The sequence below is a fragment of the Salmo salar genome, chromosome ssa10, assembly GCF_905237065.1.
Source record: "Salmo salar chromosome ssa10, Ssal_v3.1, whole genome shotgun sequence".
In the NCBI taxonomy this organism is placed as follows: Eukaryota; Metazoa; Chordata; class Actinopteri; order Salmoniformes; family Salmonidae; genus Salmo; species Salmo salar.
This window is the reverse complement of record NC_059451.1, coordinates 35,084,294-35,109,279: the sequence shown is the minus strand read 5'-3', so window position 1 is coordinate 35,109,279 and position 24,986 is coordinate 35,084,294. Positions and strand designations below refer to the sequence as shown.

The following is a 24,986-nucleotide window of genomic DNA, read 5'->3' as shown; positions in this document are numbered from 1 at the left end:
TTGAGGGAGTGAGCACATGCAGCTATTCTATGTTGAGCGGTTAACAAATAAATAGTTAATCCTGTATGCTTAATATATAGCTATTAATGTAGCTTTAATTGTTCTACAAATGTTGGGCTATATGTTTTGATTTTTAATACATTGTAAGACTGCATGATGAGACTCTAAGGATGATTCTAAAAAGTTGATTGGAAGGCATGAGCTCTGCTTTGTATTTTGCGCAGGCCGTACACACTCCAATAGTCTCCCATTCACAATTTGACAAGCACTTGATAATGCCTCGAATTTTACCACGTCATACCCTTTGTGTCCGTAATACACCCTAAAAAAATCCATGCCTTTTGCGGCCCGGAGTGCTGCGTTTTGCCCTTCTCTTAAGTGTGTTGTGCAATCCGAGGTGTCTCTCACTCACGGCTCTGCGTCACGTGATCAGGTCTTTCTCACAGGCTACTAGTTAAGACAGACACACCGGGGACGCCACCGCGCATGTCCTTCTCCAATTCCGAGGTACATATTGAAGATACTGGAAGAACTGTCCACATTAACTTTTCGTCAGCCAACAAGATCAGTAGGCCTAACGAACAGAAAAAGCACTAGCCTATGTCAATCTACTATCCCCTGTAGTACAAAAGTTGACCTATTCTATTCTGTGCGAGAAATAAATATTCCAAACATAGTCTGGGACAGTTGTGGGGTGCGATAGATCCCAAGTGAATACAACCTCTGGCATCAAACATTTTTTTATGCAATGTGACTGACGCAACAGATCAGAACGTTTATCTTAAAATGTTGATAAACTATTAGGCTATTTCTTCACATTATAAGCTCATCAATGCACACATGGTAGTAGGCTATAAGCGGGAATGTTCCATTAGCGGAAAACACCATTATCAAAAGTGACTGGAAATGCAATTTTAAATGTAACCCTTTAATTATAAAGGTGCATTTTTATGGTGAAAATGATCTTCCCCAAACTGGAAACCCACGCGCTGCTTATATATGCCAGTTAGGCTCTACACCCCTTGTAAAGCGGATTCATGTGTTTAATTTTAAGAAGTTATTTGGCCACTTTAGTTGTGATACAACCTTATTAAAACATATAGGCCTATAGGCTAGGGCCTAGCCCATAGCCTATATGTTCTAATAAAGTTTGTATGGCTGCATGAGGTGTGCGACTATGATTCAAACAAGTCACAAAAAAAAGGCTTTGTTTCTTATGCTGGGCATCATTCACAAGTGATAAGCTAATATTGTTACCTGTCAGACTATTCTTAATTTAATCTTGTCTTTACATATACTAAATAATATGTGTGACATTTGTTTGGATTTAGAATGGACCATTATCATGCACCTGTATCAAAACAGGGGCAGCGTGAAAAAACACATGTAATCTATGCACATAAATCGAGAGTGGAGGACGTTTTTCCTAGTGGTTTATTTTCATGCTAGCCAGATAGACTATACTCCTGTTGTAAAGAGAAGCAATGTGCTTAATATTAGGAAAGTTGAGAAATAAATATGGTAGGCCAAGCCTATAGAAAGCTGATAGAGGCCATCACTGTTTTCTCCCGCAATTGCATAGCCTATAGAAATGTTGCACAACATGAGCTCATGGGCTCTCATGAAGTGTTTGATTAGAGTTTTGAATACATTTGCATTGATGTCGGAGTGATTAGAGGGACAATAAAGTGCAGTTGAGTCAATGCTCATTTCAAACTGATTGGGGGCTGGAAGAACAGGGAAACTGTACATTTTCACTACAGTGAAATTGTTTGTTTTATTTTGCAGTGAACTGTGCCTAATGTTTTTCAAACAGAAAGATGAATCAGCCTGTGATGCGTAACACAAGTTAGAGTACCGACCATCATAAAGTAGCTTCACATGTTTGTTCAATTCATGTATTATTCCTTCCAAGCAGTCAATAACTTGCTGTAGTCCATGCTAGCTTACATAGCATCCACTAGCTAACATGCTGCTCTGATTACGTACTGTATTACACCACTGCCAGGCAGTCACCTATTGTCCCCTGAAGCATCAATCTGTACTCAAACAGTCCATTACTCAAAGTGACAGCCAGATTAGAAATTACATTTAATTCTGTCTACCACCACCTGACACTGTCTGCCACTGTTTCTAACACCCCAACAGAATCTCTCTGCCTTCTTATATTGGTTTTGAAATGTTTTCAATGGGATATCTTCTCTATGATGCTTTCCCCACCCCCTACTAGTCATTTGCATAACATAGAAGCTATTCTTTGTGTGTTTACGTGTAAGACAGTCGACTACAGGCGAGGAGCTGTGGACATGCAGACATAATATCATTTCACAAAGGCTTTGCTTTCCCCCCTGGCATCTGTATGAAAGGTATTGTTGACAGTTGTACCGTGGGAGGGGAGATACTGTATGTGGGTTAATTAGGGCCAAAAACCTTGTTAGTCAGCACTGAGGGGAAGATGTAAAGTTTATCACTTCCTGTTTCCACACTTTGAAGATGCTTTTGGGGATGGCTCGCAGACTAGTTTCAAAGTGCACCAGTTACAAATTGGATCCTGTTGATGAACTTCTAATGAAACTCTTTTAATCAACCCCCCCACCTACCACCCTGATCTCCCCTTCCTCGTCTTCACCCTCCTTCCTTCCTTCCTTCCTTCCTTCCTTCCTTCCCTCCCTCCCTCCCTCCCTCCCTCCCTCCCTCCCTCCCTCCCTCCCTCCCTCCCTCCCTCCCTCCCTCTGCCTTCAAATGTATTCAAAGCTGGGAGATATCAAAAAGTGAAAGCCATTCCGTACATTAGCATAGTTGCTGTGCCAGCGAAGGGAAGGCGCATCATCTGTATGGCTCCGGTGTCCTAATGGGTATAGTGGCTGAACAGATGTTCTGAGACACACTGCTCTCTCTCTTCTCCCGCATTCACCCGGTACCTACCCACCCACTCTCTCTCTCTCTCTTTATCTCCCTCTCTCTCCCTCTTCCTCTCTCTCTCTCTCTCCCTCGCTCTCTCTCTCTCTCTCACCCCTCTGTCCCCTCTGAATGCGGCTGGTGGAATGCTTTAGACAGATTAGGTTGGGGAGTTCCCAAATCTCATCAAGCGTACAACAGTACAGTATATCCTCTAAGCCGTGGAGGGAGAGAATATCTAACCACTGCGGTAGGGCTGACACTGTGAAGTAAACATGGCACAGTCTCTGGATGTAAGTTAAGTGTCTGTCAACAAGACAGGTACATTAGAGACAGACTTTAGACCTTTAGTAGTAGTAGTAGTAGTTGTAGTTGTACACACTCTGACTGAATTGACCAGCAATCATGCACAGCAGTAAAAAAACAATTTTTATTAACAAAATATACAATTCTATATTTTTTGTTGTTGATGGTTTGAGTTTGCTCTTTATTCAGACAGTTTTAGACAGAACAGGAAAACAGGACATTTAAAAAAAATAATACTAGTAGAGTAATAGTAGAATAATAATAGTAACTATAATACGCTACTAATGTCTTCACTCTCTTCGTGCATGCAGCATAGCTTGCTAGTACATAGTGCTGTAAGCCTTGAAAAGGGGCCAGGATGGTTGGTTCTATAGCTCTTTGACCAATTTAGATGTTACATTGAGATGATTGCCCTAAATCTTCGCTAAATAATCAATATTGATTATTAATAATTCCATTCATTGACATAATCTCAGAACATTTCTAAAAGAGGTCACATTTTCTCTTTCCTTTATGTACGCTCTAGTGCCCTCAAACTCAACTCTGGACGTCGAAGCCAGTTACAGTGTATTTTTTCATTGTTCCACTTTAATCAGGGTCTGATTTAGACCTGGGACACCAGGTGTGTGTAATTATCAGGTAGAACAGAAAACCAGCAGGCTCCGGACCTCATAGTGTAAGAGTTGAGTTCCCCTGCTCTTGTGTCTATACAGTCACCTGTTGTAGACCTAGTACCATGCCTGTGAGGAATGAGGCACTGGTAATTCCAGGACTGGATTCATGTCTTGTCAGGTTTTCTGAATAGGTGACTTTAAAGGAATTCCACAATCTTCCACAATGACCTCTGACCTCTTTGGTAACCTACTGAAGATAAGTTGGTTTTTCCTATGGATCTATGACAGATCACTCACTTCATCTAGAATGGCTGATATTAGGTGTTGCTTAATGAATATAGCCAACCATTATGCCGGCCGTAAAAACAGTACAGAGTTTAAAGCAGATGGGCTTTTATTAATCTGAATTGCCATTTGGTATAAACTACCTCTGGATCATAATGCCTAAAATATCTGCAGTTCCAAAATGAAATGGTCCCTTTGTGAAATAAACAAAACCTTGTCATATAGATGCAATATAAATGACAGATTACAATCTGTGTATTTTTATTCACTTATGGAAACCTTGTAGGTTGGGTTCCATCACAAATGTTGTTGGATAGAAAGTTTGAATAATGAATGGTGTGTCGGGTGACAAGGCTGAGGTGATTCTGCTTCGGGTCGGTCACAGACTGTAGATTGATGTGGAGCACAACCTAAAGTCGGCCACGTTAAGGATTTGTGTGTAAGGAAAGTTGTTTATTGTTGAAAGCTAATGCATTTTTTTATTTTGTCAAGGATCAAGTGATGTTTATAACCATGGTATTGTGTAACGGAGTCGTATACTCATCTTTTTAATACTGAAGAAGGTTCAGTATTAAACAGTTCTGTCAGGTGAAGAACACAAAACAGAATACAACTACCCACAAACCACAATACAAACACACCCCTAATTATAGGACCTTCAATCAGAGGCAATGGTAGACAGCTGCCTCCAACTGAAGGCCCCAACACCAATTAACTAAACAGAAATACAAATGACTAGACAGAACAGAAATAAACTAACAGAACAATAACCAAAACCCTGGACTAATAAATCAAATACCCCTCTCTACATGGACACATACACACAACCACCCTGAACCACATAAAACAAATACCCCCTGCCACGTCCTGACCAAACTAAACACTAACAAATAATACCTTTACAGGTCAGAACGTGACATATAGACCTTTCCTACAGTCAATGACCAAAACCTCCCTCTTTGGCCTCATTGGTGGAAAGTTTTTTTTCTTCATAATTTCATAATTAATAAATATTATTTTTTAAACACGACAAAAATCCAGTGTTTCTATGTCATACAGTTTTGTTATATTTCAGTCTTCTGTGATGTACAGTACCAGTCAAAAGTTTGGACATACCTATTGATTCAAGGGTTTTTCTTTAGTTTTACTGTTTTCTACATTGTAGAATAATAGTGAAGACGTCAACAACACTATGAAATAACACATAAGGAATCATGTAGTAACCAAAAAAGTGTTAAACAAATCTAAATATATTTATTATTTGATATTCTTTGAAGTAGCCACCCTTTCCCTTGATGACAGCTTTGTACACTCTTGGCATTCTCTCAACCAGCTTCACCTGGAATGCTTTTCCAACAGTCTTGAAGGAGTTCCCACATATGCTGAGCACTTGTTGGCTGCTTTTCCTTCACTCTGCAGTCCCAACTCATCCCAAACCATCTCAATTGGGTTGAGGTTGGGTGATTGTGGTGGCCAGGTCATCTGATGCAACACTCCATCACTTTCCTTCTTGATCAAATAGCCCTTACACAACCTGGAGGTGTGTTGGGTCATTGTCCTGTTGAAAAACAAATGATGCACCATCCCATCTGGTTTGTGCTATCACTGCAGAATGCTGTGGTAGCCATGGCAGTTAAATGTGCCAAGAATTCTAAATAAATCACTGACAGTGTCACCAGAAAAGCACCCCTACACCATCACACCTCCTCCTCTATGCTTCATGGTGGGAATCACACATGCAGAGATCATCCGTTCACCTACTCTGCATCTCACAAAGACACACACCTCAAATTTGGACTCATAAGACCAAAGGACAGATTTCCACCAGTCTAATATCCATTGCTCGTGTTTCTTGGCCCAAGCAAGTCTCTTCTTCTCATTGGTGTCCTTTAGTAGTGGTTTCTTTGCAGCAATTTGACCATGAAGGCCAGATTCACGCAGTCTCCTCTGAATAGTTGATGAGATGTGATTGCCACTTGAACTCTGTGAAGCCTTTTTTTGGGATGCTATTTCTGATGCTGGTAACTCTAATGAACTTATCCTCTACGGCGGTCCTCATGAGAGCCAGTTTCATCATGACTTGATGGTTTTTGCGACTGCACTTGAAGAAACTTTCAAAGTTCTTGAAGTCTTCCGGATTGACTGACCTTCATGTCTTCAAGTAATGATGGACTGTCGTTTCTCTTTGCTTATTTGAGCTGTTCTTGCCATAATATGGTCTTGGTCTTTTACCAAATAGGGCTATGTTCTGTATACCACCCCTACCTTGTCACAACACTATTGACTGGCTCAAACGCATTAAGAAGGAAATAAATTCCACAAATGAACTTTTAACAAGGCACACCTGTTAATTGAAATGCATTCCAGGTGACGAGCTCATGAAGCTGGTTGAGAGAATGCCAAGATTGTGCAAACCTGTCATCAAGGCAAAGGGTGGCTACTTTGAAGAATTTGTTTAACCCTTTTTTGGTTACTACATGATTCCATATGTGTTATTTCATAGTTTTGCTGTCTTCACTATTATTCTACAATGTAGAATAATAGGCCACGGCAATCTATATGTTATATTCATGCACAGCTTTGCTCGCGTCTCAAAGAAAGGCGATTTAATGACATTTGATGAAAATGTAAAGTTTGTGTTTTCACATATGCACAAATGTGATCCAGTAATGCCCTTCTTATAATACAGTGTAAAATGATTACTCTCATTATCTGTATATTTTCTTTCCATCTACTATTGGAGAGGTATTCTACATTCCTTTCTCTGCTCTGAAAGACCTACACGGCTCATTATGTATTGTATAGCCTTTCTTCTGTACCTTTTCTTCCATCAATTGCACTCTTTTCACCCAGAGGACACGTCCCCCGGTCCCCCTGTCTCTTGCCTAACATACACACACCCCCATCACTGGCCTTTGTGTGGTGGCTTCACACCGACCTGGGTTAAAGATGGCCCACAATGTGTACAATCATATTTCAGTTGAGCCACAAGAGCCCTTGTTCTCTCTCCTACTGCTGGTAATATTGAACGCGCCTTTCACTTCAAAACCACAGCCTAGGCCACGGCAATCTATATGTTATATTCATGCACAGCTTTGCTCGCGTCTCAAAGAAAGGCGATTTAATGACATTTGATGAAAATGTAAAGTTTGTGTTTTCACATATGCACAAATGTGATCCAGTAATGCCCTTCTCAAGTGGGAATGGTGTGCACCTGATATGATTCAGACAGATTATAACAACAGTCTGGTTAGACGTGTTGTGTCTGATAATGTGATTATAGAGCTGGTGATGTCTGAATCTGTAGACAGATATATATTTTTATTTATTGGACTTTTACATTAAGCAGGTAGAGAGAATAGAGAAAGAGAATGGGAAGGAGGAGAGGGTAAACAGAGAGAGGGAGAGAGAAGAAAGAGAATGAGAGAGAGAGGGAGAGAATGTTCCTTCCTGCATTAGCGTTTGTTTGGCCCCATGCCTGTGGGGTGATAGGATTAAAGTGTCTTTAAACATGACCCCTGTCCTCTATTCTGATATTAACAGGATAGACAGTCCCCTCGCTGCAAGCCAAGGTCACTTTTAAACCATGTTTACAAAAACTCATGTAAACCCTAGGCCTATGTGCTGCCGAGAGGTCCAGTAGATAGTGTAGTTGTTGCCTGAAAATGGAGTTGATACAACACCACAAAATGAAAATTGTTATAGCTGGAAAACGATCTCACTGTTTAACATTAACAACAGCAACAAAAACAAAGTTAAAAGGGAATTACTGAGGATTGCCATGGTTGGATAGTTTCGTAGCCCCCCTACCTCCCTCACCATCTCACTATGTGGAACACCACTGTTGTGAAATGAACTGCGCTCCATTGTTTGCTTCCTGCTGTGTACTCAGATCCAAACCCCCCCGCCCAACACACACACACACACACACACACACACACACACACACACACACACACACACACACACACACACACACACACACACACACACACACACACACATAGACACACATGCACGCACTCATGCAAACAAGCCCACAAACACACACCTCATCAATATGCATGGCCATGCACGGATGTCTGCACTGAGGAATTAAATGTCATGCAGCAAAACCAGAGCATTTGAATCTGGTGTAATCACAGGAAAAAGCATTGTGAACCAGATAAAGCCTGTGTTTGCATCAGTGAGGGATATCCACTTATCTGTGAATTAACACCCAGTCTGCAGTTCATTATGGCCATACAAACACACACACACACACACACACACACACACACACACACACACACACACACACACACACACACACACACACACACACACAGAGAGGGTCAGAAAGGGCAAGGCTTTTGAGTGGCATACAGAGTGAATGACAGTGACTCATCTAATAAAACCACCAGCACATTTATTCATGGCAGTCCATATTCTCTCTCTGTGGGGTCAAACATCAGTCATTAACCTCTGTCTCGCTCTCTTTTCCTTTAACTCTCAAACTACCTCACCCTTTCCCTTTCTTTCTCGCTGTCGCTCTCTCTATCTTCCTCTTTTCCACACTCTCTATGCCTCTGTTTCTCTCTTTCTTCCTTTCTCTCTCAGACTACCTCACCCTCTCCCTTTCTCTCTCTGTCTCTCTCTCTCCATCTCTCTTTATTTCTCCCACACTCTCTCTCGCGCTCTCTCTATCTTTCTCTCTCCATCTCTCTCTTTCTCCCACTCTCTCACTCTCTGTCACACATCTCCTAGCACCTGCCCTCACGTCTACCCCCCGGCGTCTTGCGGTATTGTTTTGAATAATGATTTCTGAAACCCTCCCACACACATGGTCACATGGCTGAGTTCACTTGACAGATTGTCATCAGAATACAGTAATGGGATTTTTTTTAAACCAAGCATCTGGTTTGGTCCCAGCTGCAGGGGAGAGATTGACAACCCTTAGGAGGGAGATGTTGAGCAATGGGAGGCTCGGACTAGAGGTGGAATAGAAGTGTAGTCTCAAAACAGATGACTAGTGACTTACTCCATAAGAGCTAAAGAGATCAGAGTTCTGATTGTTTGACGTGTAAAATACAAAGGCATTTTTTACTTGTCAGTATGGGATCTCTTAAAAGATGAAGGTGCCTGATGATTATAAGAACAGTACATTCTCAAGTGACAATTATTTATGTCTTTCTCTCCCAGGTGCTACAGTGGATGTGAGGGAATGCAGATTCCCCGGTCATCCCAGAGGAGGAGTGAGCTCAAGTGTAGGAACCCCTTCCACTACTGATCCCATTCCTCCACCACTCCCCCCTCCCTCCACCCACCCCTCTCTCCCTCAATCCCTCCCTCAATCCCTCCCCACACCCCTCCCTCCCTCCCTCCACCCCTACCTCCCTCCACCCCTCCCTCACTCCCTCCCTCCCTCGCTCCCTCAATCTCTGATGGCTCTATGGGGCTTCCTCAGTGTCAGCCTGCACTGCTGGGTCTGGCTCTGGGCCGGGGCCCCTATGTCGACCAGCTTGCCCCACAACCGCCCCGGAGGGCCCCTGGACTGGCTCCTGTCCGACAAGGGCCCCTTCCACCACTCCCAGGAGTACACAGACTTCGTTGAGAGGAACCGGCAGGGCTTCTCCACCCGCTACAAGATATACCGGTGAGTTGTATAGCAGGGCTTGTACATGGGGCAGTGTTTCCCAAACTCAGTCCTCAGGCCCTAACACTACACAGCCTATTCAAATGATCCAAGCTTGATGATTAGTTGATTATTTGAATCAGCTGTGTAGTGCTAGGGCAAAAACCAAGGGGTCTCGAGGACTAAGTTTAGGTAACTCTGACGTAGGGGCGGTTTACAGGTAAACAGGTGAGTCTCATAGCAGTGTTCTCTTCAGAGATATATAGGAGAGTCAGACCACAGGTAGTCTAGATTAGGTATAGGGAGAATCAATAGACAGATGGACAGATTAGACTACCTACCAACGTGTTAGTACACCAAAGCAGGCTGAATGTTATATCCAATATCAAATTGCTAAAGCACGTTCAGTGTCATTTAAAGTCGTGAAGTAAATACCACTGGAAGGAAAGCCTTGAAAAGAGATGTGGAAAGTTCTCACCCCATCTAGGATAGTCTAGTAGTGGAAACGTATTGAATTAAAGGAACTGCAATTAAGTCAACTAAGGTTAAGTAAATAAATGGCTTTCAAGGAGAAAAGGAGGGGAAAACTTAAATGTTTAAGTTTGGCACCTACTTGTGTAGCTATTGTGGTTATTTCTTAATCAATCAATCTACTAATCAACTAATCAAAATCAATCTACTATTGTAGCTGTTTTGTATCTACAGTATGCACCTAGGCACCTACATAATATAGCCATTGTGGGTAAATAGTACAGTTATATGATTTGAGTGTATCAAGGTAATTACAAGCACATGGCCATATGCATATTCTGATATCTGTTCAGGAAAAATATATTGATTACTGTAGTGTAGGGGGAAAAACGTATGATTTGTCATAACGTTTAACACATTTTCACATATTGGCTCGTGATATAAAATTAGTGGAAAGTGTGTCATATATCCTGTCCGTCGTGAGTTGGAAAGGTATTGAACACGGACCGGGAAACCGCAGACGGGACTCTGACATCTATGGATTTGCGCTGGGTGTTTTATGGGCTATGGTGACCTGCTTCCCGCGTTAAAGCGTTTTAATATTTCTCCTCTGGCTAGTGCAGGCCCATCACAGCTCTCGGGACTGAGCTTCATTGGCGGTAAGATTAATAGTCTTATCATGTGGCCAAGTGATTAGTGGGCTCTTAATAGTTATTACTCTGCATTATCACACCATCCCCTGAGAGTCTACTGTCAGCTGCAAGGTTGTGTCTGAGGCGCGCTAGATTACAACCAACTCTTGATTAACAGTAATATTATTAAAGCCCTTTCGTTGGCTGGTAGAAATGCTGAGCACTGTATTTTATGTCGGCTGTGTTTTTTTTCTTTCATAAACCAGGTTTCCATCCAATCTTTTTATGTAAGTAAAGTACATGTCACGACAGGCCTGATGGAAACAGTCGGTAAAACTTCTAAATGTCTACAAAACAAAATACGGTTGATAGGGTGGGATCTTTTTGTGTCTGTAAAATTAATGATGCGCAAATATTATGCGCAAATATTTATATAATAACCATCATATCGAAGTAAACTTGGAGACACGCAATGATATGGTGATATGTTTTGTGGTCCTACCACTACGACTCCGGAAAGCATGCATTTTATTAGTCTACAGTCGACATAAGTTATGATGAACTTCACAGGGTGGTGAAAGTGCACGGTGACGGGTTTGATGCAACTTTCCAATAAATATCAAGGGTCTTATTCTGTTGACATGATGTTCGATGCTTAATAATCTTGCTTTTGTCCGTAATAGGAATCTCGCAGACAGAATCTGCGCACTGTCTGCGAACTGTTGGCAAGAGCGCACATGCAAATACCAGAGTGGGGACATTCTTTATAACGCAAAATGTTTAGTGATAAGACAATCAGTCTAGTTTTTTATCGGTATATAACAACGCAAAAGTAATTGATGTTATCATGTACAACTTTTTATCGGCAACAAGTCATTTTGATGGAAACATATTATCTCTGGTGGGAAAATTTGCATATTTCTTTTAATGCAGATTTTAGAATATCGCCAATTGGATGTAAACATAGCAAATTGCTAACTGGTATTAATCGACCAGACAAAATTTGTGCTGAGATGACAACTGCTAATTGGGACATCATAGACATATAATCACTTGATTATATTTCTATGGGGGAAGAAAAAAAAATGTATGAAATGTATGCACTCACTACTGTAAGTCGCTCTGGATAAGAGCGTCTGCTAAATGACTAAATGTAAATGTAAATGTAATATAGGGATAATTCAAGGTAATTGTATCTGTTACAGACTTTGGTCTCTTATCAGTATCTTACATAAGGACTGCATCAAGTTATACAATGTTCCCTTAAAATCAACAGCTTTAATGGTACAAGGCAACAGCCTACTGAGAACAGATGTCAACTCAATGTCTATTCCACATTGGTTCAACCTAATTCCATTGAAATGACAAGAAAACAACATTGATTCAACCAGTGTGTGCCCAGGAGGAAACTATACTGCAGGTTTTTACAGTAGGAGGAAAGGTGGTAAATTAATCCAGTGTGCCTTTAGTTGTCAAACAGATTGTTACTGATATCTGTTCTCATCCCTCAAACTTCCCCAGGTGATCTCAACACATCAACAATGGTTCCCAGTGGCAAAACTACTATCTATAAAAAGCTATCACATAGAATATAATCCTGTAGAATTGCTTTGCCAGACAACGTTGGCTTTACTGTGGCATTGTGTGGTGGCCATTTTGGATTAAAGTGCATGCAGGTGGTACTAATTGTCTCTGTCTCTGTTAATATGAGAAGTTATTGTGGCGTACTCACATGCATATATCCAATATGTCCACTCTGTTGCCAATTCCCAGTGACAGCGGCATAGCCAAACAGTCCACCACACAGTTTGTTTGTTTAAAATTACCTCTGATATCTGACAATCTATTCCCTATCCCATAACACATCATTTCACAGCAAAACAGACATGAGGAGATGGAAAGTGACATTATTTGCTTCTGCAGAGTTTTGGATCTCTGCTATATTCTCATAATCTTCACTGACAGAGAGAAGATGAATTACCGCAAGTGGGTGCTTCTAGTTACAGTGGCTGTGTGTTACTATGCCATCATTGCAGTAATGAAATTGCACCATCTCATCCCTCTTTCAATTTTCCACCTCTCTTCTTGATTGAATTTGAAAGAATTTTAATGGGTCCTCCAACAGGAAATGGAGGCTGTTTTCCTGTTTGGGGAATCACTCATTGTTTTGGCGAATGCAACAGCTTTTCCCTCAGTCAACATGTGTAGAGATGGGGTTCCGCTGCACCACCAGTCCTAGGCAACTATTGCCAAGTGACAGTTCCCGTAGACAGCAGGGTGTAGGAAATTGTAGGCTACGCTTGTGTAGCTCTTGTGTTTTTTGACATATTGCATTTGAGAAACGTAAGTGAGTGTTGGCACCAAATCGCATAGAGAAGTTCACAGTATGAATGCCGTCTTTCTGTACGGCTGCAATGCATCAAATTTGAGAATGTCTTTTGGAAACCTTAAAAGACCTTGATCTGTGTTACAGTGGCCTTCTTATTTCATACCCAGAGAAAAGCAATGTATCCCAATTCTCTGAAATCTCCACTAGGAGAAATAGTCCAAAAGAGAGATGTGTGAAAATGAATGAATGATATCGCAAATGAAACCAAGGTAGCTACGTACAACAGTGGAGGCTGCTGAGAGGAGGACGGCTCATAATAATTCTGGAATGGAGCAAATTCAATGGCATCAGACACATGGAAACCATGTGTTTGCTGTATTTGATAACGTTCCACTTATTCTGCTCCAGCCATTACCACGAGCCTGCCCTCCCCAATTAAGCTGCCACCAACCTCCTGTGACGTACAGTACAGTGATGAGAGACAGATAAGAAGAATAACGTCATGGTGTAGTCTAAGGAAATACCGCAGAACCCCAAAAACTGCTCCATGGTAAAATCCATTTAATTTCATCCCACTCCTTGTTGGATGTACCATTAGCCCTATGGGGGGTTTAAGATAAGACAAGTCCAGCTTATCACAGTCAACGATAACTGGAGAAACCAATGACAGAATGATTTTGAGGCTACACTTTCCTTACCTGTTCCCTTACTCTCTCCTCTCTCCCTCCTCTCTTGCTCCTCGCTCTTCTCTCTTTCTCGCTCCTCTCACTCTCCTCTCGCTCGCCTTTCTCACTCTCCTCTCTCGCTCCTCTCTCTCTCTCTCCTATTTCCTCTCTCTCCTCTCTTGCTCCTTTCTCACTTCTTACATGCAATGCTTTCGAACTGCCGAATCTCAGCTCTCACATAGCAAAGCAAGATATAACTGGTGAGGAATGCTATGGTGGCCCAGTTGAAGAGATAATTTATATGTATGGAGTGAAAAGAGGTCAGGATTAATGGTTATGCTTGATGTAACTGACCGAAAAATTACTCAAGGGACATGTCTAAAAGTAGAAGTATGTGGGTGTGCATACATTCATTAAGCTGTATGTTTCATGTATTGATTTGAGAAAGCTTTCCCATAAGTGGATTAGGCATGCTAACATCACACAAATTAAACTAATTGCTATATTTTCATTACCTGTATGAGAGCAGACATGAAAGTATTTTACAATTTTCCACATTGCCCCATATGATCCTTAAAAAGAGGCTTTTCATCATTACTCCTGCTTTAATGTGATATATCTCCTATCAAAAGGCCACGCCCCCTCCATCCATCACCTACAGCACAGGTTGGCGAACCTATTCTGATTACAGCAGACAAGCATCCAATTCACAGCGCAGTGCATCATTTAGTGATAACTTGCACCTGTGAGGTTTGTTAGGGAGTGTGTGTGTGTTTGTATGTGTGTGTGTTGGAGAAGAGAGAAATAAATATAGCGATAGGAGACAGAAAGAGAAACAGAGAGAACGACAGACAGGCAGGCAGGCAGGCAGGCAGGCAGGCAGGCAGGCAGACAGACAGACAGACAGACAGACAGACAGACAGACAGACAGACAGACAGACGGACAGACGGGCAGACGGGCAGAAAGGAGAAAAAAACTGGCAAGAAGAAAGGCTTTCTATATTCAGCATCAGGATGTAAAATATTGCACATAATTTCTTCTACATTACATTGCTTCTACTGTAGCCTCCAGCTAACTGACACAGACAGAGCATGTTAATTTCAACCTCCCTCACAGAAATATTATCTGAACCTGTCAGAGCCAATTAAAACTGAACCAGTGTTTAGATACTGTAATTATTTAAACACAGGGGATTAACGCAAACAAAGTCTTTCAAGGGGTAACAATGCTCCCGTCTTTAAGGCTGCATACAGAATAACTTAGTAATGTTTGTAAATGTAAACAGAAGATGTCAAAGCTACAGACGCTGATGAGAAATCAGAACTTTACAGCTGCCTCTAGCATTTCCTTTCCTTTCGGTCACTTTACTTTCTTTCCTCATTATGAGTTGTATTGAGTGTCAGAGATCCGCCGATGTCTATGGGTTTCTCTGTCACTGCACATTTTGATTATGATGTGTTTATTAAGGAGAGCACCTGTCAGCTGCAGGCTTTGGGAGCATTCTCCTCCCCAGCTACATTCATCTTCCAAATGGTACCTGCTTTGGATCTCTCTGTCCATCTCTCTCTCTCCCTCTCTCTCTCGCTCTCTCTCTCTCTCACTTTTGCTCTCTCACTCTCCCATCTCTCCATCAGAACTTAAAGCTAAGGATGCAGTGAGGCATTGCGGTTGATAGCTGCCCCCGTAGACTCACCTCTCCCCTACCCTTCTGCAGACAGACAGGACAGACCGACAGAAAACCATTAATACCATCACATCATTAGTGAGCCTTATTTACCAAACAGTTTCAAGGACATTTTAAAGTCTTCTCCTCCATGTCTTCTTCTTTCCAGAGAGTTTGGGAGATGGAAGGTAAACAACCTGGCTGTGGAGAGGAGAGACTTCCTGGAGTCGCCGTTGCCCCTGACACCAGAGTTCATCCGTAACATCCGTCTCCTGGGTCGGAGACCCACCACCCAACTCATCACTGACAACCTGATCAGGAAGTATGGGACACACTTCCTGCTGTCGGCCACGCTGGGAGGTAAACACACCACTATGTCTGAAATGGCACACTATTCCCTATATAGTGTTTGATCAGGGGATTCTGTGAGAATGATGAAGTAGGTCAGGAGTAGGCAACCCTGGTGCTGGAGTGCCACAGGAAGACCAGGTTTGTGGAATTTAGTCAATCACTGAACTGATCAATTAGCTCAGTTGGTCAGGTGTGCTGCCTACCTGGAACAAAATCCTACAGTACCTGCAGCACTCGAGGAACAGGGTTGCTTACCCCTGGAGTAGGTAGTAGTAGTTGACCCCTATTCACTGATACAGGGACATATTTTTGAATCCCCCTAATGGTTAGGAAAGAGGGGTACGGTATTCTAATAATCTGTCAGTTATCTGTGTTTGTAAAGTCCCAATACCACCAAAAAGCTAATGAGGGCAGGACATGTACATGCCTTCTATGCCAATATTGGTATACAGTAGCAGCCTATATGAATTCAGTGGAATACTTTTCTTGAATAGATTTTTATCTACATAATGAAAGCCCATGTAAAAACCTCATTACACGGACATGTACTGCATAACCCTCAGCTACACAGTCATTCCCCAGTGCTTTTGATAGTCATGTGGACAACGCCATGAGGGTGGTTGCTCTTTACAGGAGAGAAGCTTATTTCAGCTACAAAGCCCTGTGCATGTCGGGGAAACCAAGGGAATGGGTTTCCTGTTGGAAAGCAACACTTGTCGATTACCTCAGCCGGGCTCCTGGAAAGGTCGTAGTTGTGAGTGGCCACACGCACACACACACACACACACACACACACACACACACACACACACACACACACACACACACACACACACACACACACACACACACACACACACACACACACACACACACACACACACACACACACACACAGCTGCACTGGCTGATGCGATGCAACCTCCATGCTCTGGCACACAACCAGAGTAGCTCTGTATGAGGAGAGGAAGATGAGGAGCTGTTGCTTGGCCATGAGCCAGAGATGTGCTGCTGGCTGCTGAATGGGGTTATAAATGGATTGCCTGTCCGTGTTCTGGAACACATGGACTTCATGAAATAAATGAATAAATTACATAGGGATTTAAGGGCACTTTTCTGCAGCAGAGGAAGAAGAACACAAAACACAGATTACCATTGATAATATGATATGATGCCCTCCTTTATGGTTGAATCTGGATGTATATTTGTTCATATTCTCCCAAATAGCACATGGTTAATAGTCATAATACCTGGCAGTGAATAATACACTGTATTATTCCTATTGATTGCCATACTACTAAAACGGGGTAGCTGTTGATTATGTAGTTCAGAGACCATCTAAATAATGTCAACTGACATTTGTATAGACTGTTAAAACCATGTTAGCCAGCAAACGTTCTCCCAACAGCTGAAAAAAAAGCCTGTTTAAACAGCATCGGCAAACATTGTCGTAACGCCATCTTTGTGTTTGCAGGGGAAGAGGCCTTAACGATATTTGTGGACAAGAGAAAGCTGAGTAAGAAGGCGGATGTGAGCGAATACTCTGGCTCTGGCAACTCGTCCAGCGTAACTCTGGAGGCTCTGCACCAGCTGGCTGCCTCCTACTTCATAGACAGAGAGAGCACCCTGCGCAAGCTGCACCACATCCAGATAGCATCCACAGCCATTAAGGTACACACAAACACACACAAGCACACACCCTACACACACGCACACAAACACACACACACACACAACCAACACCCAAACACACACCCACACATACCCACAGACATACACACATGCACAAACACACACAGGTACACACACTGACCTTCCATCAAACTTGAAACTTCCTGCAATCATACTTGTTCAAGTGGAGCAGCACAGTTGGTTAGCTGATTAGAGATCCTGGAATGCCCCTTGTAAGAAGTGTCAGCTTGTCAGGTTGTGAAGAGCCAGGAGTGTTGATCAGTAGGTGGGGTATTTCCCGGGCCAGGCGTTGACATACCTCATCTGAACTGAGTACTGTAGCTGTTGGGATGAATGTTGTGACATACAGGACATACAGTGAAGGAAAAAAGTATTTGATCCCCTGCTGATGTTGTACGTTTGCCCACTGACAATGAAATGATCAGTCTATAATTTGAATGGTAGGTTTATTTGAACAGTGAGAGACAGAGTAACAACAACAAAATCCAGAAAATCTCATGTCAAAAATGTTATAAAATTATTTGCATTTTAATGAGGGAAATAAGTATTTGACCCCTTTGCAAAACATGACTTAGTACTTGGTGGCAAAACCCTTGTTGGCAATCACAGAGGTCAGACGTTTCTTGTAGTTGGCCACCAGGTTTGCACACATCTCAGGAGGGATTTTGTCCCACTCCTCTTTGCAGATCTTCTCCAAGTCATTAAGGTTTCGAGGCTGACGTTTGGCAACTCGATCCTTCAGCTCCCTCCACAGATTTTCTATGGGATTAAGGTCTGGAGACTGGCTAGGCCACTCCAGGACCTTAATGTGCTTCTTCTTGAGCCACTCCTTTGTTGCCTCGGGCATGTGTTTTGGGTCATTGTCATGCTGGAATACCCATCCACGACCCATTTTCAATGCCCTGGCTGAGGGAAGGAGGTTCTCACCCAAGATTTGATGGTACATGGCCCCGTCCATCGTCCCTTTGATGCAGTGAAGTTGTCCTGTCCCCTTAGCAGAAAAACACCCCCAAAGCATAATGTTTCCACCTCCATGTTTGACGGTGGAGATGGTGTTCTTGGGGTCATAGGCAGCATTCCTCCTCCTCCAAACACGGCGAGTTGAGTTGATGCCAAAGAGCTCCATTTTGGTCTCATCTGACCACAACACTTTCACCCAGTTGTCCTCTGAATCATTCAGATGTTCATTGGCAAACTTCAGACGGGCATGTATATGTGCTTTCTTGAGCAGGGGGACATTGCGGGCGCTGCAGGATTTCAGTCCTTCACAGCGTAGTGTGTTACCAATTGTTTTCTTGGTGACTATGGTCCCAGCTGCCTTGAGATCACTGACAAGATCCTCCCGTGTAGTTCTGAGCTTATTCCTCACCGTTCTCATGATCATTGCAACTCCACGAGGTGAGATCTTGCATGGAGCCCCAGGCCGAGGGAGATTGACAGTTCTTTTGTGTTTCTTCCATTTGCGAATAATCGCACCAACTGTTGTCACCTTCTCACCAAGCTGCTTGGCGATGGTCTTGTAGCTCATTCCAGCCTTGTGTAGGTCTGCAATCTTGTCCCTGACATCCTTGGAGAGCTCTTTGGTTTTGGCCATGGTGGAGAGTTTGCAATCTGATTGATTGATTGCTTCTGTGGACAGGTGTCTTTTATACAGGTAACAAGCTGAGATTAGGAGCACTCCCTTTAACTTCTGGGACGCTAGCGTTGGGAACACAGCCAGTGAAATATCAGGGCGGCAAATTGAAAAACAACAAAATGTCATAATTCAACTTTCTCAAACATACAACTATTTTACACCATTTTAAAGATAAACTTCTCGTTAATCTAACCACATTGTCCGATTTCAAAAAGGCTTTACACCGAAAGCAAAACATTAGTGTAATGGCCGCAGCCCGTCTGGTGTTCAACCTTCCCAAGTTCTCTCACGTCACCCCGCTCCTCCGCTCTCTCCACTGGCTTCCAGTTGAAGCTCGCATCCGCATCCGCTACACCCAAACAAGGGCACTGCGTTCATCCACCTCTGGCCTGCTGGCCCCCCTACCTCTGAGGAAGCACAGTTCCCGCTCAGCCCAGTCAAAACTGTTCGCTGCTCTGGCACCCCAATGGTGGAACAAGCTCCCTCACGACGCCAGGACAGCGGAGTCAATCACCACCTTCCGGAGACACCTGAAACCCCACCTCTTTAAGGAATACCTAGGATAGGATAAAGTAATCCTTCTAACCCCCCCCTTAAAAGATTTAGATGCACTATTGTAAAGTGGTTGTTCCACTGGATATCATAAGGTGAATGCACCAATTTGTAAGTCGCTCTGGATAAGAGCGTCTGCTAAATGACTTAAATGTAAATGTAAAAATGTAATTAGATTATGTTAGGAGAGTACATAGACAAAAGTAATCACACAGCCATTTTCCAAGCAAGGACATGTGTCAATAAAACCCCAAACACAGCTAAATGAAGCACTACCCTTTGGCGATCTTCATCAGATGACACTCCTAGGACATTATGTTACACAATACATGTATGTTTTGTTCGATAAAGTTCATATTTATATCCGAAAACAGCATTTTACATTGGCGTGTGATGTTCAGAAAATGTATTCCCACCAAAACCTCCGGTGAATGTGCACATCAATTTACAAAAATACTCATCATAAACGTTGACAAAATACATAACAATTATTTAAAGAATTATAGATTGGATGCAACCGCTGTGTCAGATTTTAAAATAGCTTTATGGAGAAAGCACATTTTTCAATATTCTGAGTACATAGCTCAGCCATCACGGTGAGCTATTCAGACACCCACCAAGTCCAAGGCAACCTAAACTCAGAACTAGTATTAGAAATATGCTCTTACCTTTGCTGATCTTCGTCAGAACGCACTCCCAGGACTGCTACTTCCACAAGAAATGTTGTTTTTGTTCGAAATAATCCATATTTATGTACAAATACCTCCGTTTTGTTCGTGTGTACAGATCACTTATCCAAAGGCATAACACGCGAGTGTGCGGAACGAGAGACGAAAAGTCAAAATGTTCCATTGCCGTACTTAGAAGCATGTCAAACGCTGTTTAAAATCAATCTTTATGGTATTTTTAACGTAGATTTGCGATAATATTCCAACCGGACAATAGCATATTCATTCAAGAAGAAAAAGAAGGAGGGGCGCGCTCGCAGGACCGAGCATATCCAATCCCTTTGCTGCCAGGCAGACCACTCAGTAACTGAGCTCCTATTATCTGCCCAGTGACAGCAAAATGCTCAAATCACTTTCTGAAGGCTTTAGACAGCCAATGGAAGCCTTAGGAAGTGCAACGTCCCCCACAGACACTGTAGCTTCGATAGAGAATCAAAAGAAGAACTACAATTCTCAGACTTTCCACGTCCTGCTTGGAATTTTCGCAGGTTTTTGACTGCCGTATGAGTTCTGTTATACTCACAGACACCATTCAAATAGTTTTAGAAACTTCAGAGGGTTTTCTATCCAAATCTACTAATAATATGCATATTCTAGTTTCTGCGCCAGAGTAGTAACCTGTTTAAATTGGGTACATTTTTCATCCGGCCGTGAAAATACTGCCCCCTAGACCAGACAGGTAAAGAGTGTGCTCCTAATCTCAGCTCGTTACCTGTATAAAAGACACCTGGGAGCCAGAAATCTTTCTGATTGAGAGGGGGTCAAGTACTTATTTCCCTCATTAAAATGCAAATCAATTTATTACATTTTTGACATGTGTTTTTCTGGATTTATTTTGTTGTTATTCTGTCTCTCACTGTTCCAATAAACCTACCATTAAAATGATAGGCTGATCATTTCTTTGTCAGTGGGCAAACGTACAAAATCAGCAGGGGATCAAATGGTTTTTTCCCTCACTGTACCAGTAGGTTACTGCAATGTTGTGTGAATAAGGAAAGGGATATAAATACCTCCACTCTGTTAGTGCAACATTTCGACAGGATGGATTTTATCAGGCTGAACTAAAGTGTGCAAATATTTATGTTTCTTTATTATGCCATTTTTTTAACCCTGCACCTGTAAAGTTGTTGGATGTGCACACACCCCTTTTGAAAATAGCAAACGTGAACCTTTCAGATCCTTCATGCTGCTATATAGTGACAGTCACATCTGTGTGTGGCATCCGGCCTCTCTGAATTTGCCAGAGCAAACTATGAATAACAGCTATCAAAGCTCTGTACTCCCTGAACCACAAGGATGTGTGGGAGGTCGGACATTTCTATCACAGCAGAGGTATCTAGTCACTACTCAGAAAGCGAGACGCGCTGCTTTGTCTGTTCTGTTGGGAGTCACTTTTGTAGTGTGTGTGTGTGTGTGTGTGTATGTGTGTAAGTGTGGGTATGTGTGTGAGCGCCAACTTTAATGGTTCAAAGGCAGAGATGTGTTGAGAGTGACAGGTGAGAGCAGAGAGGCAGAGAGGTTGAGCAGCTCATCAGTGAAGCAGAGTGAATCACTGAGAGGGAGGGAGGCGGCGGAGGGATTCTTCAGCACACGCATCATTTCCACAGGGCGTCAACCCCCGTGACGCCGGGACAGGCACAACCAACCGCTCCACCATGTGAATGTGAATTGGACAGGGGAAGGTAGGAGGATAGCAGGTGAGGCTGCCCCCCCCCCCTTGTGGCCTTATGGAGGGAAAATTTGGGAGCTCATTTCAGAGGAAAAGCCTGTTAGTGCTCTGGTGTGCTGGGGGTTTGCTGTGGAAATCTTCTCCCTCTTAAAGAGGTCACGGTGCAGCCTGCTACCTCTCTACCTCTGTTCAGAGAAGGTTGTTGCTATAATGAGTAATGACTCAAGCTGTTACCAGAGCGGCAGGGATCATTTTTGTTATGATTTGACAATTTCCCCAACTAAATCGATGTTGATATCCCCACCTGACCCATGCGATGGTTGGCAGTATGTCTGCAGAATGATGAACAATGAGAGAAAGTTTCTCAGCAGTGGCGCTCCCACAACACCGTGTGGATTCATATTTATTTCCACTCAGACAGTCCCAGTATTGCATTATGTTGCCATTATGGCAGCATTGCATTTTTTACGTTTCCACCCCGGTACTCAATCGATTGTTGTCTGTGTTGTCAAAGGGGCACTGTATCCAGCAGTCTTAAAGCTACAATCTGTACCTTTCATTTCCAGTCTAAAGTCCTGCCCCTTCACTTGCCAGTGAGTCTTGGGCAAATGTAACTGCCACTGAGTTACCACATAATTTAAATAACTGCCTTTTAGCTAATCTCTTCCTCCTCTTTTCTTCCTCCTCTTTTCTTCATCTAGTAATATGTCTATCTTAATTTGACCAGTTTCTCAGCTGGAAATGAATCCTGCAGCAACCGGAAATGTGAATTATCATGTGCATTATAATTCGTGGCCATTTTCGGGAAGGGTTGATGCATTTTTAGTTATGATAAATCATGTCTGACATATTAAAAGTGGAAATGATAATTAGCATTTCTCTGCGACAACAGTGATCAAATTAAGATAGTACACCTGTATATCAATCCTTTCACCCTAGTGGTCATGAAGAAAAGCAGAAGCAGAGAAGAAGGAAAATAAGTTTAGCTGAGACTACTAGAACACAGTCTCTCTCTGTGCTCCATGTGAAATCCCTCCAGCAGCAGCAGCATAGAGATACAGGTGGCCAATAATGTGCCATTAAGCATTTAGTAATATACCAGAATATATCTGCAATGAAAAGCAGCTGCTATCCATAGAGGAAATTGAATGCCGTGCTCATCAGTCAATGTTGTGCCATATGGGCTATCATATGGCATATCAAATAATGCTCTGTATAGATTCAATATTCAAGTGTCTCAAAACTCTGCATTGTTCCTCATTTCCTCACAGTCTTATCAGCAGTATAATCCCATATCAAGGAAATTTGTGATTTACAATGTGCTGTTAATAATAATGTCAAAATCATTGCACACAGATGGTCTCCCCTCTCTCTGATTTACACATTCTATTCATTTTCCCAGACACCCAGATTTTGCTGGTTCAGGGTTTGATTGAAAAGCTCCAGAAGTTTCCCCCTACACAGCATTAGCTTCAGGTCTCTCTTTAGTCTTTCCCTCTGTCAGCACTTTGAGACTGTGTTTGATTGTGTAACTGATGGACTGACCCTTGTTTCCTAGCCGTCTATCCCCCACCAACTGTCCTGTGACAGGCTAGACCTGGGCACGTCTCTGGGCTGACGACACTGTCCCTCTCCTACAAAGAGAGAAAAATGGCAATCAATTAGGAGCTTTCTATCAACAGAAGAGGACTGGAAAGAGATTTCATGTTGCTAGCGAGGGAGAATGGAAAGAATGATGAGGTCTGGCAGAGACGGTTTGCCAGGGAAAGGTCAGGAGAGATGTCTCAGTCAATACGACAGAAAAGACCTGTCATGGCTGAGTTGTTAGAAGCTCTCCTTCAACACCACTCTGATGTTTCTCTTTTTTTTGAGTGGGAGAGAATAAGAACAACACCGCTGCCATTTTCACTGTGGGTGCATAAGAATACCTGTAACAAAGGAATGTATGTAATCAATTAAAGACCCAGTGCAGTAAAAAACATGAATTGCCTGTGTTTTATATATATTTCCACATTATGAGGTTGGAATAATACTGTGAAATCGTGGAAAATGATGATAGTGCCCTTTTAGTGTATGAGCTTTTGAAAAGCGCTTGCAATTTCAGCCTCTTTTGGTGGGATGGAGGTTTGGCTTCCTGGTAACATCACCAGGCGGTAAATAACTTAATAGACCAATAAGAAAGAAAGTTACAAACCTCTCTGCCAATAACAGCTAGTTTTCTGTTTTTCCCTCCCCTACTCAGACCACTTCCAGACAGTCCTAGCAAAATTCTTGCTTGAGAAATTGCTCTTTGCTAAGAATATATTTTTGTATATTTCTTTACAATTTTAATTGAAAACAATCAAACTAACTTAATTATTACTCAGAAATGATTTCATATTGAGATAAAATGACTGCATTGGACCTTTAAGTGTTGTATGTGGGTGGAAGGAAGGAGAGAGAGAGCAGAGCAGAGGAGAGGGCGTACTGTACATATGCTCTACCACTGCAATGTTCTGCGTCTCTCTGCTAGCCGTGCTTCATTATCTACTCAGAGCTGTGGGTGATGGTCATTAAAGGGCCTGTGTAATGTATATAATAGGAGCTCAGCTCTGACTCATAGAGCACAAGAAGCAGGAACCCATGGTTGAACACTCATCTCACCAGGGAACACACATGCCCACCACTTCATTGCTTTTCCCCAGCAGAGAGCAGCCACTCTCAGAAGTGTTTCTTTTGGCATTATGTGTCTCATACAGAAGTACTGTAGAAGTAGTAGTATTTTTATATTTTTTCAATTTGGAATAGTTAATGTACGTATACTAATATCAATCATCGTACGGAAAAGCATGCACATGAATCCAGGGAAAGAGTGGGTGTAAGATTGCCAGGATGTCAATT

The 24,986-nt window shown here is 42.5% G+C and overlaps 1 protein-coding gene across 2 annotated transcripts in view; it reads left to right on the top strand.

The window, feature by feature from the left end:
- LOC106560299 (BMP/retinoic acid-inducible neural-specific protein 3) overlaps positions 1-24,986 on the top strand; it is a 59,191-nt gene that overhangs the window by 5,469 nt on the left and 28,736 nt on the right. The window contains exons 1-4 of one of the 2 annotated variants that reach the window (XM_045687697.1): positions 8,754-8,884; positions 9,285-9,738; positions 15,648-15,838; positions 17,304-17,500. In XM_045687697.1, the coding sequence (XP_045543653.1) occupies positions 9,527-9,738; positions 15,648-15,838; positions 17,304-17,500 (600 nt within the window). In that variant the 5' untranslated portion in view covers positions 8,754-8,884; positions 9,285-9,526. Of the gene's footprint in view, positions 1-8,753; positions 8,885-9,284; positions 9,739-15,647; positions 15,839-17,303; positions 17,501-24,986 lie in introns of those variants that run through there. The other variant, XM_014123052.2, reaches the window with a different exon arrangement.